Raw genomic sequence first — 18,243 nt, forward strand, 5'->3', positions numbered from 1 at the left:
AGATACTAGCTGGGCTTGAAAAAAACATGGAAGTTATTAGAGAAACCCTTTCTGGAGAAGTAAAAGAACTAAAATCTAACCAAGTAGAAATCAAAAAGGCTATCAATGAGGTGCAATCAAATATGGGGGCGCTAACTGCTAGGATAAATGAGGCAGAAGAAAGAATCAGTGAGATAGAAGACCAAATGATGGAAAATAAAGAAGCTGAGAAAAAGAGAGATAAACAACTACTGGATCACGAGGGCAGAATTCGAGAGATAAACGATACCATAAGACGAAACAACATTAGAATAATTGGGATCCCAGAAGAAGAAGAAAGAGAGAGAGGGGCAGAAGGTATAATGGAGCAAATTATAGCAGAGAACTTCCCTAATTTGGGGAAGGAAACAGGCATCAAAATCCAGGAAGCACAGAGAACCCCTCTCAAAATCAATAAAAATAGGTCAACACCCCGACATCTAATAGTAAAACTTACGAGTCTCAGAGACAAAAAGAAAATCCTGAAAGCAGCTCGGGAGAAGAGATATGTAACCTACAATGGTAGAAACATTAGATTGGCAACAGACTTATCCACAGAGACCTGGCAGGCCAGAAAGGACTGGCAGGACATATTCAGAGCACTAAATGAGAAAAATATGCAGCCAAGAATACTATATCCAGCTAGGCTGTCATTGAAAATTGAAGGAGAGATAAAAAGCTTCCAGGACAAACAAAAACTAAAGGAATTTGCAAACACGAAATCAGCCCTACAACAAATATTGAAAGGGGTCCTCTAAGCAAAGAGAGAGCCTAAAAGCAACATAGACCAGAAAGGAACACAAACAATATACAGTAACAGTCACTTTACAGGCAATACAATGGCACTGAATTCCTATCTTTCAATAGTTACCCTGAATGTAAATGGGCTAAATGCCCCAATCAAAAGACACAGGCTATCAGATTGGATTAAAAAACAAGACCCATCGATATGCTGTCTGCAAGAGACTCATTTTAGACCCAAAGATACCCCCAGATTGAAGGTGAGGGGGTGGAAAACCATTTACCATGCTAATGGACACCAAAAGAAAGCTGGGGTGGCAATCCTTATATCAGACAAATTAGATTTTAAACCAAAGACTGTAATAAGAGATGAGGAAGGACACTATATCATACTTAAAGGGTCTATCCAACAAGAAGATCTAACAATTGTAAATATCTATGCCCCTAACATGGGAGCAGCCAATTATATAAGGCAATTAATAACAAAAGCAAAGAAACACATTGACAACAATACAATAATAGTGGGGGACTTTAACACCCCCCTCACTGAAATGGACAGATCGTCTAAGCAAAAGATCAACAAGGAAATAAAGACTTTAAATGACACACTGGACCAAATGGACTTCACAGACATATTCAGAACATTCCATCCCAAAGCAACGGAATACACATTCTTCTCTAGTGCCCATGGAACATTCTCCAGAATAGATCACATCCTTGGTCATAAATCAGGTCTCAACCAGTACCAGAAGATTGGGATCATCCCCTGCCTATTTTCAGACCACAATGCTTTGAAACTAGAACTCAATCACAAGAGGAAAGTCAGAAAGAACTCAAATACATGGAGGCTAAAGAGCATCCTACTGAAGAATGAATGGGTCAACCAGGAAATTAAAGAAGAATTAAAAAAATTCATGGAAACCAATGAAAATGAAAACACAACTATTCAAAATCTTTGGGATACAGCAAAGGCAGTCCTAAGAGGAAAGTATATAGGAATACAAGCCTTTCTCAAGAAACAAGAAAGGTCTCAAGTACACAACCTAACCCTACACCTAAAGGAGCTGGAGAAAGAACAGCAAATAAAGCCTAAACCCAGCAGGAGAAGAGAAATCATAAAGATCAGAGCAGAAATCAATGAAATAGAAACCAAAAGAACAGTAGAACAGATCAACGAAACTAGGAGCTGGTTCTTTGAAAGAATTAACAAGATTGATAAGCCCCTGGCCAGACTTATCAAAAAGAAAAGAGAAATGACCCAAATCAACAAAATCATGAATGAAAGAGGAGAAATCACAACCAACACCAAAGAAATACAAACAATTATAAGAACATATTATGAGCAACTCTATGCCAGCAAATTAGATAACCTGGAAGTAATGGATGCATTCCTAGAGATGTATCAACTACCAAAACTGAACCAGGAAGAAATAGAAAACCTGAACAGACCTATAACCACTAAGGAAATAGACGCAGTCATCAAAAATCTCCCAAAACACAAAAGCCCAGGGCCAGATGGCTTCCCAGGGGAATTCTACCAAACATTTCAAGAAGAATTAATACCTATCCTTCTGAAACTGTTCCAAAAAATAGAAATGGAAGGAAAACTTCCAAACTCATTTTATGAGGCCAGCATTACCTTGATCCCCAAACCAGACAAAGACCCCATCAAAAAGGAGAATTACAGACCCATATCCCTGATGAACATGGATGCAAAAATTCTCACCAAAATACTAGCCAATAGGATCCAACAGTACATTAAAAGGATCATTCACCACGACCAAGTCGGATTTATCCCTGGGCTGCAAGGTTGGTTCAACATCCGCAAATCAATCAACGTGATACAATACATTAACAAAAGAAAGAACAAGAATCATATGATCCTCTCAATAGATGCAGAAAAAGCATTTGACAAAGTACAGCATCCTTTCTTGATCAAAACTCTTCAGAGTATAGGGATAGAGGGTACATACCTCAATATCATAAAAGCCATCTATGAAAAACCTACAGCGAATATCATTCTCAATGGGGAAAAACTGAGAGCTTTCCCCCTAAGGTCAGGAACGCGGCAGGGATGTCCACTATCACCACTGCTATTCAACATAGTATTGGAAGTCCTAGCCACAGCAATCAGACAACAAAAAGAAATCAAAGGCATCCAAATTGGCAAAGAAGAAGTCAAACTCTCACTCTTTGCAGATGATATGATACTTTATGTGGAAAATCCCAAAGACTCCACCCCAAAACTGCTAGAACTCATACAGGAATTCAGTAAAGTGGCAGGATATAAAATCAATGCACAGAAGTCAGTGGCATTCCTATACACCAACAACAAGTCAGAAGAAAGAGAAATTAAGGAGTCGATCCCATTTACAATTGCACCCAAAACCATAAGATACCTAGGCATAAATCTAACCAAAGAGGCAAAGGATCTGTACTCAGAAAACTATAAAATACTCATGAAAGAAATTGAGGAAGACACAAAGAAATGGAAAAACGTTCCATGCTCATGGATTGGAAGAACAAATATTGTGAAGATGTCAATCCTACCTAGAGCAATCTACACATTCAATGCAATCCCCATCAAAATACCATCCACTTTCTTCAAAGAAATGGAACAAATAATCCTCAAATTTGTATGGAACCAGAAAAGACCCCGCATAGCCAGAGGAATGTTGAAAAAGAAAAGCAAAGCTGGCGGCATCACAATTCCAGACTTCCAGCTCTACTACAAAGCTGTCATCATCAAGACAGTATGGTACTGGCACAAAAACAGACACATAGATCAATGGAACAGAATAGAGAGCCCAGAAATGGACCCTCAACTATATGGTCAACTAATCTTTGACAAAGCAGGAAAGAATGTCCAATGGAAAAAAGGCAGTCTCTTCAACAAATGGTGTTGGGAAAATTGGACAGCCACATGCAGAAGAATGAAACTGGACCATTTCCTTACACCACACACAAAAATAGACTCCAAATGGTTGAAAGACCTCAATGTGAGACAGGAGTCCATCAAAATCCTAAAGGAGAACACAGGCAGCAACCTCTTCGACCTCAGCCGCAGCAACTTCTTCCTAGAAACATCGCCAAAGGCAAGGGAAGCAAGGGCAAAAATGAACTATTGGGACTTCATCAAGATAAAAAGCTTTTGCAAAGCAAAGGAAACAGTCAACAAAACCAAAAGACAACTGACAGAATGGGAGAAGATATTTGCAAATGACATATCAGATAAAGGGCTAGTATCCAAAATCTATAAAGAACTCATCAAACTCAACACCAAAAGAACAAAGAATCCAATCAAGAAATGGGCAGAAGACATGAACAGACATTTTTCCAAAGAAGACATCCAAATGGCCAACAGACACATGAAAAAGTGTTCAATATCGCTCGGCATCAGGGAAATCCAAATCAAAACCTCAGTGAGATACCACCTCACACCAGTCAGAATGGCTAAAATTAACAAGTCAGGAAATGACAGATGTTGGCGGGGATGCGGAGAAAGGGGAACCCTCCTACACTGTTGGTGGGAATGCAAGCTGGTGCAGCCACTCTGGAAAACAGTATGGAGGTTCCTCAAAAAGTTGAAAATAGAGCTACCATATGATCCAGCAATTGCACTCCTGGGTATTTACCCCAAAGATACAAAAGTAGGGACCCGAAAGGCTACGTGCACCCTGATGTTTATAGCAGCAATGTCCACAATAGCCAAACTGTGGAAAGAGCCAAGATGTCCATCGACAGATGAATGGCTAAAGAAGATGTGGTATATATATACAATGGAATATTATGCAGCCATCAAAAGGAATAAGATCTTGCCATTTGCAACGACGTGGATGGAACTGGAGGGTATTATGCTGAGCGAAATAAGTCAAACAGAGAAAGACATGTATCATATGACCTCACTGATATGAGGAATTCTTAATCTCAGGAAACAAACTGAGGGTTGCTGGAGTGGGGGGTGGGGTGGGAGGGATGGGGTGACTGGGTGATGGACACTGGGGAGGGTATGTGTTCTGGTAAGCGCTGTGAATTGTGCAAGACTGTTGAATCTCAGATCTGTACCTCTGAAACAAATAATGCAATATATGTTAAGAAAGAAAAAAAGAAGAAGAAGAATGTAGCAGCAGGGGAAGAATGAAGGGGGGGAAATCGGAGGGGGAGAAGAACCATGAGAGACAATGGACTCTGAAAAACAAACTGAGGGTTCTAGAGGGGAGGGGGTTGGGAGGATGGGTTAGCCTGGTGATGGGTATTGAGGAGGGCACGTTCTGCATGGAGCACTGGGTGTTATGCACAAACAATAAATCATGGAACACTATATCTAAAACTAATGATGTAATGTATGGGGATTAACATAACAATAAAAAATTAAAAAAAAAAAAGAGACTTGCTCAATGTAGAGTTGTCATAAACCTTCAATTTGTTAAAAAAAAAAAAAAAGTATCCACGAAGCACAATTAAGTACAATAAAACAAGATTTGCCTGTATATAGGAAATCCGAAGAATCCACACACAGCAACCACTAGGGCTAATAAACAATGAACAAAGGACAGGGTACAAGATCAACACACAAAAATCATTTGTATTTGTGTACACTGAGCAATGAAAAATCAAAAAAGGAAATTAAGAAAACAACAATTATATTTAAAACAGCATCCAAAATAAAATATGCAGAAATAAACTTAGCCAAAGGGGTGAAAACGATATGCACTGAAAACTATAAAATACTGCTGGAAGAAATTAAAGATATAAATAAATGGAAAGACATTATAGGTTTATGGATTGAAAGACAATATCATTAAGATGTCAATACTAGGCAAAGCAAGGAAGACTTAATATTATAAACTGTCAATACTACCCAAAGCAATCTATGGATTTCAATGTAATCATTCCCAAAATCCCACAGGCTTTTTTTACAGAAATGGAAAAGCCAACTCAAATTCATATGAAATTGCAAAAAGCCCCAAATAGCCAAAACAATATTGAAAAAAAAGAAACTGAACCCCCACCTCACACCATATACAAAACTTAACTCAAAGTGGGTTAATAACCTAAATATAAAAGCTAAAACTCTACAACTCTTGGAAGAAAATATATAGTAGTAAATCTTCATGACTTTCTATTTGGCAATGGATTCTTAAATAGGACATCGAAAGCAGGAGCAACACAAGAAGTAAATAATTGGATTTCATCAAAACTTTTGTGCATCAAAGGATACTATCAAAAGAGTGAAAAGGCAACCTGCACAATGGGAGAAAATACTTGGAAATTATGTATCTGATAAGAGTCTAGTTTTCAGAATCCATAAAGAACTCCTATAAAAAACAAAAAGACTGGGCGCCTGGGTGGCTCAGTTGGTTAAGCGACTGCCTTCGGCTCGGGTCATGATCCTGGAGTACCGGGATCGAGTCCCGCATCCGGCTCCCTGCTCAGCGGGGAGTCTGCTTCTCCCTCTGACCCTCCCCCCTCTCATGTGCTCTCTCTCTCTCAAATAAATAAATAAAATCTTTAAGAAAAAACAAAAAAAAACCAAAAAGACAAACAACCCAATCCAAAAATGGGCAAAGAACTTGAACAGACATTTCTGCAGAGAAGATGTAAGGGTAGACATTTCTCCAACAAGCATATGAAAAGATTCTCAACATCATTAGTCATTAGGGAAATGCAGATCAAACCACAAGGTGATACCATTTCATATTCATTACAATGGGTATTTAAAAGGATGGGGGGTGGGAATAATAAATATCAGTGAGGATATGGAGAAACTGGGCTGCTCAGATATTGCTGGTGAGAATATAAAATGGTATAGCTGGTGTAGAAAACAGTCTGGTGGTTCCTCAAAAAGTTAAACATAGAATTACTATATGACCCAGCAATTCCACTCCTATGTATATACCCAAAAGAACTGAAAAAAGGTACTCAAAGACTTGTGCCCAAATAGTCATAGTGGCACTATTCATAATAGCTAAAAGGTGGACACTTAAATGTCAATCAGCAAATGAATGGATAAACGAATTTTGATATATCCATATAATGAAATATTATTCCCCCACAAAAAGGAATGAATCAATACATGTATTGATACATGTATATGAATGAACCCCAAGAACATTATGCTAAGTGAAAGAAGCCAAACAGAAAGGTCACATGTTATATGATTCCATTCATATGAAATATCCAGAAGAAATTCATACAAACAGAAAGTAGGGATGCCTGGGTGGCTCAGTTGGTTGGGTGGCTGACTCTTGATTTTGGCTTGGGTCACAGTCTCGGGGTCCTGGGACTGAGCCCTGCATTGGGCTCTGCACTCAGAGGGGAGTCTGCTGAAGGATTTTTTTTTCCTCCCTCTCCCTCCGCCCCTCCCCCTGCTCACTCTCTCTCTCTCAAATAAATAAATCTTTTTTTTTTTAATTTTATTTATTTATTGGAGAGAGAGATCACAAGCAGGGGGGAAAGGCAGAGAGAGAAGCAGACTACCCGCTGAGCAGGGAGCCCAATGCAGGTCTCGATCCCAGGACCCCGGGATCACGGCCTGAGCCAAAGGCAGACACTTAATGACTGAGCCACCCAGGCGCCCTTTGTTTTGTTTTTTCTAAGATTTATTTACTTGATGGGGCGCCCCTTGTTTTGTTTTTTTAAGATTTATTTATTTGATGGGGCGCCTGGGTGGCTCAGTCGTTAAGTGTCTGCCTTTGGCTCAGGTCGTGATCCCGGGGTCCTGGGATCGAGCCCTGCATTGGGCTCCCTGCTCCACAGGAAGCCTGCTTCTCCCTCTCTCACTCCCCCGCTTGTGTTCCCTCTCTCGCTGTCTCTCTCTGTCAAATAAATAAATAAAATCTTAAAAAAACAAACAAACCAGAAAGCAGACTGGTGGTTACCAGAGGACAGAAGGAGCAGGGAATGGGGAAGTGACTATTTAATCGGTATGGGGTTTTCTTTTGGGGTAAAGAAAATGTTTTGGAACCACAGATAGTAGTTGCACAACACTATAAATGTTCTAAATGCCACTGAACTGTACATTTTAAATTGGTTTATTTTTTTTATTTGGTAATCTTATGTCATGTGAATTTGACCTCAATAATTAAAAAATCTGAGCACAAACACAGAAAGCAATAGACCTCAATTTTAGATGCTCCAGATATTCTGTATTCTCTCTATATATACATATACTCTCTAAAAATTATACTTTACCTTTTCACTCTGTGCCTCTTGTTGTTTTTTTCTGACAAGTTTTTGCCTTTTCTCATTCTTCTCTTCTTCTTCTAAGACAGCAAAACATAAAAGTGCTTTTTAATTCCCAACTATGATAAACTGAATGCTCTTTTCTCTGAAAATACTCTGTAGATAAAACATTTTGGGAGAGACAAGCCTTCAAAAAACAGACTATAATTTTTGAAATAATGAAAATGAGATATATGCAGATAGTTCAAACAAAGAAATCTACAAGTAAAATCTATAAAAAAAAGGCCTATCCTGAAACAAAAGTTCTCTGACATGTACTAATATTGTATGTTATAGTTTTGGAGAGGAGGCTTCAAGAATGATTATGGGGGGCAGCTGGGTGGCTCAGTCAGTTAAGCGTCTGCTTTTGGCTCAGGTCATGATTTCAGGGTCCTGGGATCGAGTCCCACATCAGGCTACCCGCTCAGCAGTGAGTCTGCTCCTCCCCCCCCGCCCCTCCCCGCCTTGTGCTCTCTCACTCTGTCAAATAAATAAATGGAATCCTAAAAAAAAAAAGAATGATTATGTTGGGGAGTGCCTGGGAGGCTCAGTTGGTTAAGCATCTGACTCCTGATCTCAGCTCAGGTCTTGATGTCAGGGCTGTGAGTTCAAGCCCTGCACTGGGTTCCACACCTTACTTTAAAAAAAAAAGTTGGGGGGCACCTGGGTAGCTCAGTCGTTAAGCGTCTGCCTTCGGCTCAGGTCATGATCCCAGGGTCCTGGGATCGAGCCCCACATCGGGCTCCCTGCTCTGCGGGAAGCCTGCTTCTCCCTCTCCCACTCCCCCTGCTTGTGTTCCCTCTCTTGCTGTGTCTCTCTCTGTCAAATAAATAAATAAATAAATCTTAAAAAAAAAAAAAGTTGGATAGAGGCCTGGGTAGCTCAGATGGTTGGGCGTCTGCCTCGGCTCGGGTCCTGATCCCAGGGTCCTGGAATCGAGTCCCATGTTCGGCTCCTGGCTCAGCGGGGAGCCTGCTTCTCCCTCTGCCTCTCCCCCTGCTCGTGCTTTCTCTCTCTCTCTCTGTATCTCTGTGTCTCGAATGAATGGATAAAATCTTTAAAAAAAAAAAAGTTAAAAAAATTAAATTTAATTTAATTTAAAAAAAGTTGGATTTTAAGTGTTTTAAGTGTAGGCCCTTGATAGGGCTTCAGCAGCTCCAAGACATGGCATGGAAGCTCATTACTGCACCTGAGTGTGGAACGCTGCACTGCAGACATGAGTAACATTTGGTCACCCTTGGACATGACCATAAATAAAAGCAACATGCCTGGGCGCACCTGGCTGTCTCAGTCAGTGGAGCATGTGACTCTTGATCTCCGGATTGTGAGTTCGAGCCCCATGTTGGATGTAGAGATTGCGTAAAAATAAAAACATAAAATCATAAAATCATTTATTTTATTTTTTTTTAAGATTTTATTTATTTATTTGACAGAGAGAGCACAAGTATGCAGAGAGGGAGAAGCAGGCTTCCCGCTGAGCAGGGAGCCCGACATGGGGCTCGATCCCAGGACCCTGGGATCATGACCTGAGCCAAAGGCAGATGCTTAACTGACTGAGCCACCCAGGTGCCCCCCATAAAATTATTTAAACAAAAAATAAATGCAACCACGCCTAGACCCCAAAGCTGGGGTGTGTTTGGCAACTCCCATGATTGAACCAATATTAGGTTATTAGCCACTGAATGGCAAGAAAAAGGATTTTTGCTGTTGTATGACCTTTTTCATTCCGGATATGCTAAATTAGTTAGTTATTTTAAGTAGGCTCCACACTGGGGGAGCCCAACACGGGCTTGAATTCACAACCCTGAGATTAAGACCTGAGCTGATATCAAGAGTCGACGCTTAACCGACTGAGCCACCCAGGCGCTCCCACTAAGTTTCATTTAAATTAATTTCATTTAACCGTATTCCCTTAAGGAATTATCCATCTTTTTGGAAAATATATCCCTTAACCTGCCTGGCTCCTTAAATAGGAACATTCCTTTCTGTCAACTACTTTCTCTCCTGGCAATAAATATTTCCTCAAATTATATTAAGGAAAGATTAGGGCAGCAGCAAAGCACATAGGAAATCAGAAGGCCCAGTATGGCCACTAATTTGCTATGTGATGACTCAGACTTAGTGATCTTAAGACTCCCTCCTGACTCTGAATCAAAGAGTATAGCTTCTAAATAAATCAATAACAGGTGATTAAGGGGCTTTAATCCTTTTTTTTTTTTTTAAGTAGGCTCCACGCCCAACGTGGGGCTTGAACTCATGACCCTAATATCAAGATTCACATGCTCTACTGACTGAGCCAGTCAGGAGCCCCAGGGGACTTTAATCCTTAGTCACTGAGAACTGACTACTTCTGAGCTTTTGATACATTTGATCATGCAAATCTTTACCAAACATGGAGGATTCAAATTTTAGATGAATCTGAAGTCTTGTATCTCAATATCTGATGACACTAGGGAAGACAAAGTGTATAAACAAGCTGATTTTTTACTCATTTGAAGAAAATCTAACAAGTACTTTATACAGTCTTAATTACTTATTTCTTTAAGATTTTATTTATTTATTTGAGAGAGATAGCAAGAGAGAGAGCACAAGCAGGGGGGAGAGGGAGAAGCTGGCTCCCCACTAAGCAGGGAGCCCACTGGCATGGGACTCGATCCCAGGACCCCGAGATCATGACCTGAGCCGAAGGCAGACACTTAACTGACTGAGCCACCCAGGGGGCCTGGCTTCTAACACTTTTTACATTGTTAAGGGCTTTTAACAATTAAAAGTAAAACTTTTTACTTATCAAAAGTAAGAACAAGCATGGTTTCCTAAAGTTAAGAGTAAGCAGTGTGTAAAGAAAAACTGCCAAGGGCGCCTGGGTGGCTCAGTGGTTAAGCAACTGCCTTCGGCTCAGGTCATGATCCCGGAGTCCCGGGATCGAGTCCCACATTGGGCTCCCTGCTTGGCAGGGAGTCTGCTTCTCCCTCTGACCCTCTCCCCTCTCATGCTTTCTCTCTCTCTCAAATAAATAAATAAAATCTTTAAAAAAAAAAAAAAAACTGCCAAAATGAAATGAAAGATAAATTAGGTTGAAAAGCCTTTACAAAGTAATGGTAGAGACGATTACCATTTGTTGAATAGTTTATAAACTGAAAACACCAAAGAACAATTAATCTGCACGATATAGGGGCGCCTGGCTGGCTCAGTCAGTTAAACATCTGCCTTTGGCTCAGGTCATGACCCCAGCCAGGGTCCTGGAATTGAGCCTCCAGTCTGGACTCCCTGTCTGGTTCTCCCTCTCCTTCTGCCCCTCCCCGCCGACTTGTGCTCTCTCTCTCTCAAATACATAAATAAAAACTTTAAAAAAATAAACTGTGGGACGCCTTGGTGGCTCAGCTGGTTGAGCGTCTGCCTTCGGCTCAGGGTCCTGGGATTGAGTCCGGCATTGGGCTCCTTGCTCAGTGGGGAGCCTGCTTCTCCCTCTGCCTGCCGCTCCCCTTGCTTGTGCTCTCTGTCTCTCTCACAAATAAATAAAATCTTTAAAAAAATAAATAAAAATAAAATAAAAATTAAAAAATAAACTGCACAATTTAAAATTAGATAATTTGCAATGTATCAACATAGAAATGGTATCATTTCACATGCATATATAAGGATAATGTACAATTTCACATAAAAATGTTGGGTTTAGGGGTGCTTGGGTGGTGTGGTGGGTTGAGTGTCAGACTCTTGGTTTCAGTTCAGGTAGTGATCTCGGGGTCGTGGGATCCAGCCCAGTGTAGAGCTCCACGCTCAGGGAGGAGTCTGCTTGAGATTCTCTTTTTCCCTCTGCCCCTCCCACTCATGTGCGCGCATGTGCACATGGGCACGTGCTTTCTCTCTCTCTCTCTAAAAATAAATCAATCTTTAAAAAAAATTGGGGGATTTATAGTCCATTCAAAATCAAGTTAAAAGTTCTAATGATTACCTTGAAATTGCACATCACCAATAACAGGAAATGGTTCTTATTATGCAAAGTTCTAGAATCAATAAAGGAAAGGAATTTGAGTAGAAATTATAAAAGGGTAGCATAAATAATAAACTTACCTTTCAGATACACTTGGGACGATTTAAATGAATTAAGCCATGAGGTAGTCACAGAAATAATTAAAGTAAGAAGAGCAAGCAGTAAGAGAATCCGACCACACAGCAGAATTAGATCTTTAACTCCTTATAAAGGTTAAAAAAAAAAATTACAATTAAAATTCAAAACACTTTTCTTGATACTAATAATAAATAGTAAGGCATTAAGATTATTTAGAGTGGTATAGTAAAAGTTAATTTATGCAACTGTCTTATCATTTTTTTTCATACAGTCTCCTCTGTGAGCTAAAACCATCATGGCTGTCATTACCAGAACAAGTTTTCAGAAAACAATTTTAGAATAGCTTCTGTCTCAGAAATATAGGTATAATTCAAGTGACTGGCTACATTATAAACATTATGACTATCAAAAATGAATAAATTCTGGTTTCCCTCTACCCAGAGAAGGAAATAAAATTATCCCACCGGCAATTAAATTGTGACAGTCTCATCTTGTCAAATTCTCATTCTATTTAAAAACAGTCATTCTGAAACATGAAATTCATATTTCTCATAGTTAAATTAAGGAACTGTGTACTTCTCTATTTCTGAATATTTATTCCGTCATTTGCAAATAAAATTACTATATACATACATATTTAACCTAGAAAAAAGTAAAAATTCAGTATTTCGTCTTATTTTAGGAATAAAGATGAAAATTAAATGAGCAAAAATGTAACAAGTACCTATACTTTGTGTAATACAATTTGCTAAATGGTGAGGGAGCAAATACAAAGTTGGGTTAAAAATGCTTTCTGGGCGCCTGGGTGGCTCAGTTGGTTAAGCGACTGCCTTCAGCTCAGGTCATGATCCTGGAGTCCCGGGATGGAGTCCCGCATCAGGCTCCCTGCTCAGCAGGGAGTCTGCTTCTCCCTCTGACCCTCCCCCCTCTCATGCTCTCTCTATCTCATTCTCTCTCTCAAATAAATAAATAACATCTTTGGAAAAAAAAAAAAAATGCTTTCTACCCTACAGGAGTTTTTAGTTTTGTAGTTCTCAAAAGTTACCAGGCAGAGGTACAGAGGAATCATCACGTTCAGGGCTGGTAATTAGTCAATTAAAAATTAAAGAAAGAGGGCGCCTGGGTGGCTCAGTTGGTTAAGCGACTGCCTTCGGCTCAGGTCATGATCCTGGAGTCCCTGGATCGAGTCCCACATCGGGCTCCCTGCTCGGCAGGGAGTCTGCTTCTCCCTCTGACCCTCCCCCCTCTCATGTGCTCTCTCTCATTCTCTCTCTCTCAAATAAATAAATAAAATCTTTAAAAAAAAAAAAATTAAAGAAAGAATTATAATATATATATATAAATATATAAATATATATAAATATATATACTTAAATCTTTCTTTCTTGAAGTATAGTTGACTATACTTGTGATAAATATTGTATTTATTTTAATTATCTATTTTTTTTTTAATTTTATTTAAGTAATCTCTATACTCAATGTGGGCCTCAAACTCACAACCCCAAGATCAAGAGCCACACGTTCTTCTGACTGAGCCAGCCAGATGCCCCATAAATATTTCATTTTTAACTGAAAACCGATATATATGTTATCCTTTTAAAAAATAGCAATTTAAAGTTGTTTAAAGAAATACTTGTTTTGGGGCACCTGGGTAGCTCAGTCGGTTAAGCATCTGCCTTTGGCTCAGGTCATGATCTCAGGGTCCTAGGACTGAGTCTTGCATCAGGCTCCTTCCTCAGTGGAGAGTCTGCTTCTCCCTCTCCCTCTGCCCCTCCCCTCTGTTGGTGCGCTCTCCACTCTCTCTCAGATAAATAAAATCTTTAAAAAAAAAAAAAGAAAGAAATACTTGTTTTGTTTTGCCTCACAGTCCTCCAACTTTTGCCAGCATTAGCTGTTGATTCTTCAAAACAACACCTAACTAAATCTAGGGTATTACAAAAGTAATTTAATACCTACAGTATTAGTATTTAGAGAAACCAGTGAGTTATGGGATTTATGTTCCATTATACTGCTTTTTGTTCTAACAAGCAAGCAATTTGCAAATGTCATATGGGAATATAAAAGAACTAGATTTGTGTGTACAATCTTTCAAGTAAAAATTTTTTTTATTAAATTGATTTTTTTGGTACTTATTCTCAAGAGCCCATGTGCAAGGCACTTCAAAGAATAATAAATGTGAGGAAGCTGCATTAATATATTTAGCTGTAAGTACAAGTAAAAATGGCAATGAAGGCTTTTACACAGTAGAAAAAGATAGGAATCATTTTTCAGTGTTTGTCCAAAAATACAACCCAGGGGAATGAAAAGGTCTGGGATTTCTAATTTTCCAGCTAGGAATTCAATTAGCAGCTCTGGCTAAGAGTATTAGTATCTGTAAGTACTGTTCCACATGTAACTAGCCCTGCAGCCATTGCACTGGGACATATGATTTGTAAAATAGACTTAACTACTATTACTGGATATTTGGAGAATGAATATCAAGAAAACAAAGTAGGGGCACCTGGCTGGCTCAGTCGGCAGAGCATGAGACTCTGGTAGTTTGAGCAGGACATTGGGTGTAGAGATTAGTTAAAGAAAAAGGAAAAGAAACCAAAGTAAACAACCATCAGTTCACAACTGACAGAGGTTTCTAGGAGAAAGGAGTTAACTAAGTGAAAAAATTCAGCAACTAGGGGCGCCTGGGTGGCTCAGATGGTTGAGCGTCTGCTTTCGGCTCAGGTCATGATCCCGGGGTCCTGGGATCAAGCCCCACATCGGGCTCCTGGCTCGGTGGGGAGTCTGCTTCTCCCTCTCCCTCTGCCTCTTTTCCTGGTCATGCTTTCTCTCTCTCTCTCTCTCTGTATCTCAAATGAATAAACAAAATCTTTAAAAAAATTTAAAAAAAAAAAAAAAAAAAATTCAGCAACTAGACGGGAGATGCTACCAGAAGCCCAGCTGCATTTTCTAGAATTTTTGGCCTGCTTTATTAAATGAGGCACTCTGGGGGCGCCTGGCTGGCTTAGTCAGTAGAGCATTTGACTCTTGATCTCAGGGCCATGAGTTCAAGCCCCATACCGGGCGTGGAGCCTACTTAAAAAAACAATTAAAATAAATGAGTAAATAAATTAGACATTGTGATAAGTGATAGGAACACAAAAACAAAATAGATGTAGGCTCTGCCTTCAAGAACTGTATGTTCCTGATAGAGCTTATTATGTGAGCAGAATTCCCTCTGCAACCCTCTGCAACCACTTTCTCATTCACTAGTGACTCAAACATTAGTGCAAAGTAGAAGAGAATCTAAATTACAGTGGATACTGTAAAGGCAAGGGAACAGGTAAATTCTGGAATAGGTAAGTGTGAATTTAACATTTCCTTATGTCATCTGGATAAAGGTCTTGTTAGATTCCAATACAGCCTGAGTGAGTAGGAGGTTTCTAGAGGCACTTTGCAGATATTTTTTAAAAAGCATTTTATTTTAAGTTCTTATTTCCAGCAACATTTCTGGGTACCTGACTTCTTGGGGGTGGGGAGAGAGAGAGGAAATATACAAAGCTAGGTTTCATCATGGTCTCTAACTTTAAAAGTGAACATAAAGAGGGAGACATGCATGTAAACCCATGACTAACATATCCAAAAATGGACTGATTCTCCGCAAGTCCACCATTTTCCTCTCAGTTTTCCCTTTATCACTGGCACTATCAACTACTTAGGGTTGTTCAACTTCACATGTAGGAGTGATTCTTGAATCCCTCCTTTCCATTAATCCATCCACAAATCCTGTTGATTCTACTTTGTAAATATTCCAAATCTGTGCACATTTCATGTTATCATCCTAGTCCAGGCCATCAACACTAATTGCCTACTTCAAGAGCCTCACTTGCTTCACTGCTTCCACTACAGCCTCCTTCCAAAACATTCTCCACGGAACCCAGTGACTATCTCTCTATCTATCTATCTAGTAATCCCTCCCACCTGAGATCAAGAGTCGCATGCTCCACCGACTGAGCTAGCCAGGCGCTCCTCCGGTGACTCTTAAAACCTTAGGGACGCGCTTAACCTCCGTGTCAGTTTCCTCAAGTGTAAGATAGGGATTATAATAGTACTCACCCCCACAGTTATAATACAGAGTGGATGAGATAACAGCACTTAGAGTTAGGCTTATAACTGGTGCTCCGTGAATGTTATCTCGAGCCACTCTCCCCTTAAGTCACCCTGATCCAGCAACAGTGGTCTTCATCCTCTTCCTCTAACATGTCACAATTCCTTTTGTCTGGAAATGTTTTTGACTCTGGCTCCGTATCATTTCCTTAAGTTCCTCAGAAGGCCTACATCACACCACCCTATTTCCTTGTGAGCGTTCAAAACCATCTGGAAGTAGTGTCTATGTTTATTCCTGTGCTCTCCGCCAGCCTCTCGCCTTGCACGCAAAACTGGAGGGACACCTTCTCCGCCAAAAGCGGTCGGCCTCCCCAAAGCGGCGGGAGACCCGGCGGGGGACCCGACGCCGGAAGAGAGAGGCGGGCGCGATACAGCCTGGGAATTGTAGTCCAAGCCGCCCAGAGGGGAGGCGGCCGCGAGACAGGAATTCGACGCAATATTCATGGGAGAGTTACGCGGATGTGAGTGCCAGAAGGAAAAAGCCAACACTTACCTAGATCGGGGATCCCACGCCGGAGCTCCAGACACAAGAAGGGGAGAGAAGAGAGGAGGAAAAGGCCAACGATCCCACGGGAAGCCATGGTGGCGGAAGCTCCGCGTCCGGGTGGATCCCCGCCCCTTCCGGTTGCGCCTTGCTTTGCAGGGTGGTGTTGAGCCCTTCCTAAGGGAGGGATTTTCGGGGACAGCTAGGCCCAGAAGCCGGGTCGTTGGTTCGACTGATATAGCCCCTGTTTTTGAACTCATAATCTGTAGGTTTATATCAGAAGAAATGCAGGTCACCTCCCCACGTCACGTGATGTCCAGGAGAGATGGCCTGTCTGGCAGCCCGCCTCGCCAAATCCTGTGAAAGCAAAGCTTGGGCGCTAGTGGCAGCTCCCTGGAGGCAAGGCCTGCAGCGCTCGTCCCTTCGGCCGTTGGACTCTGGGAGCTGTGAAAAAGAACTCTCGAGAGTAAAATGTACTGGACGAGAAAGTGTAGGGGCAGTTGACGCTGTCAGCAGGCAGTCTCGTGCCTCGTGATCAGCCTTGTGTCCGTAGTGGGTGATTGTGGGCTTTTGGGTCGGAGCTACTAAGCACTAGTCTGAAACACCTTCCTTATCTCCCTAACGGTTCTTGGCCCCTTCTGCAGCCTCTTGTTATTGCGGGCGGGTTGATGCTTGAAAAGTGGGGCCTGGACCAAATTCCAGGTCCTGGAGACCCTGGAGTCCTGCTACTCCTTGCTCTGCGCCTCAGTTTTGCCAGCAGATGTTAAATGTTAATGACTTACCTTGGCCTCACAGTTCTATGACCTCATTGCCATCCCATGACTCACCCCTATGGCGCTTCTGCCCACCTGCAACGCAGTTAAGCTATGGTGGTCCCCACAATTTACGAAGTTTAATGCTTTGAAATTTTGTTTTCTGACCCATCCATCAATCCTCCCACCTCACCCTTCCATGGATTCCAACACATTTATTGAGACCTCCAGTTTGCCTGGTACTGTAGAACTACGGGAGATTCAAATACTGTAAATTACTAAATCTGTCCTCAAGAAACTCCGTTTACTAGCCCCGTAAACCAGCAACTGAGTGCTGTGATAGGGATACACACAGGGTGCTGGCGAGCCCTACCCTAAGGGCTTGGGGGAAAGCCTTCAAATTGTGTTGTAAATGTCAGGAATTGAGGGGGGCAGTGAGGACCAAAGGAAGAGTGGGATTTCAAATTTAGGAAACTGAATGCAGAGGAACTACCAGTTTAAATATGCAACGGTTTAAATAGTTTAAATATTAAATATTTAATAATTTAAAAGATTGCAATTTAAAGTTTGAATGGAGGTGTGTAGGTAGGTTGGAGCTAGGCCCACAGGAGACTGCTTTTTATATAGGCTAAGAACTTCGTCCTGAAAGTGAAAGTGCAAAATAGGAGGGCACAATCTCAAAATCAATCCAGATGAAGTAATATAAATTATAACATGGCATACCAATTAAATAATTAAATATATTGACTCATTCAGAGATTCTCATTGGTTGTCTGCATGAAGACAGGAAAGAAAGTTCTACAGCTCTTACCATC

General features: G+C 40.8%; 1 protein-coding gene across 3 annotated transcripts in view; it reads right to left on the minus strand.

Annotated features, from left to right (window-relative positions):
- UBXN8 (UBX domain protein 8) overlaps positions 1-17,120 on the minus strand; it is a 35,225-nt gene extending 18,105 nt beyond the window's left edge. Inside the window, exons 1-3 of one of the 3 annotated variants that reach the window (XM_032413467.1) lie at positions 16,686-17,120; positions 12,055-12,177; positions 7,954-8,024 (exon numbers count right to left, since the gene is read on the minus strand). In XM_032413467.1, coding sequence (XP_032269358.1) covers positions 7,954-8,024; positions 12,055-12,177; positions 16,686-16,773 — 282 coding nt within the window. In that variant the 5' untranslated portion in view covers positions 16,774-17,120. The remainder of the gene's footprint in view (positions 1-7,953; positions 8,025-12,054; positions 12,178-16,685) is intronic. The other 2 variants (XM_032413466.1, XM_032413465.1) reach the window with 2 other exon arrangements.
- Positions 17,121-18,243: the final 1,123 nt, after the last annotated feature.

The sequence above is a fragment of the Phoca vitulina genome, unplaced genomic scaffold (assembly GCF_004348235.1).
Source record: "Phoca vitulina isolate PV1807 unplaced genomic scaffold, GSC_HSeal_1.0 scaffold15, whole genome shotgun sequence".
In the NCBI taxonomy this organism is placed as follows: Eukaryota; Metazoa; Chordata; class Mammalia; order Carnivora; family Phocidae; genus Phoca; species Phoca vitulina.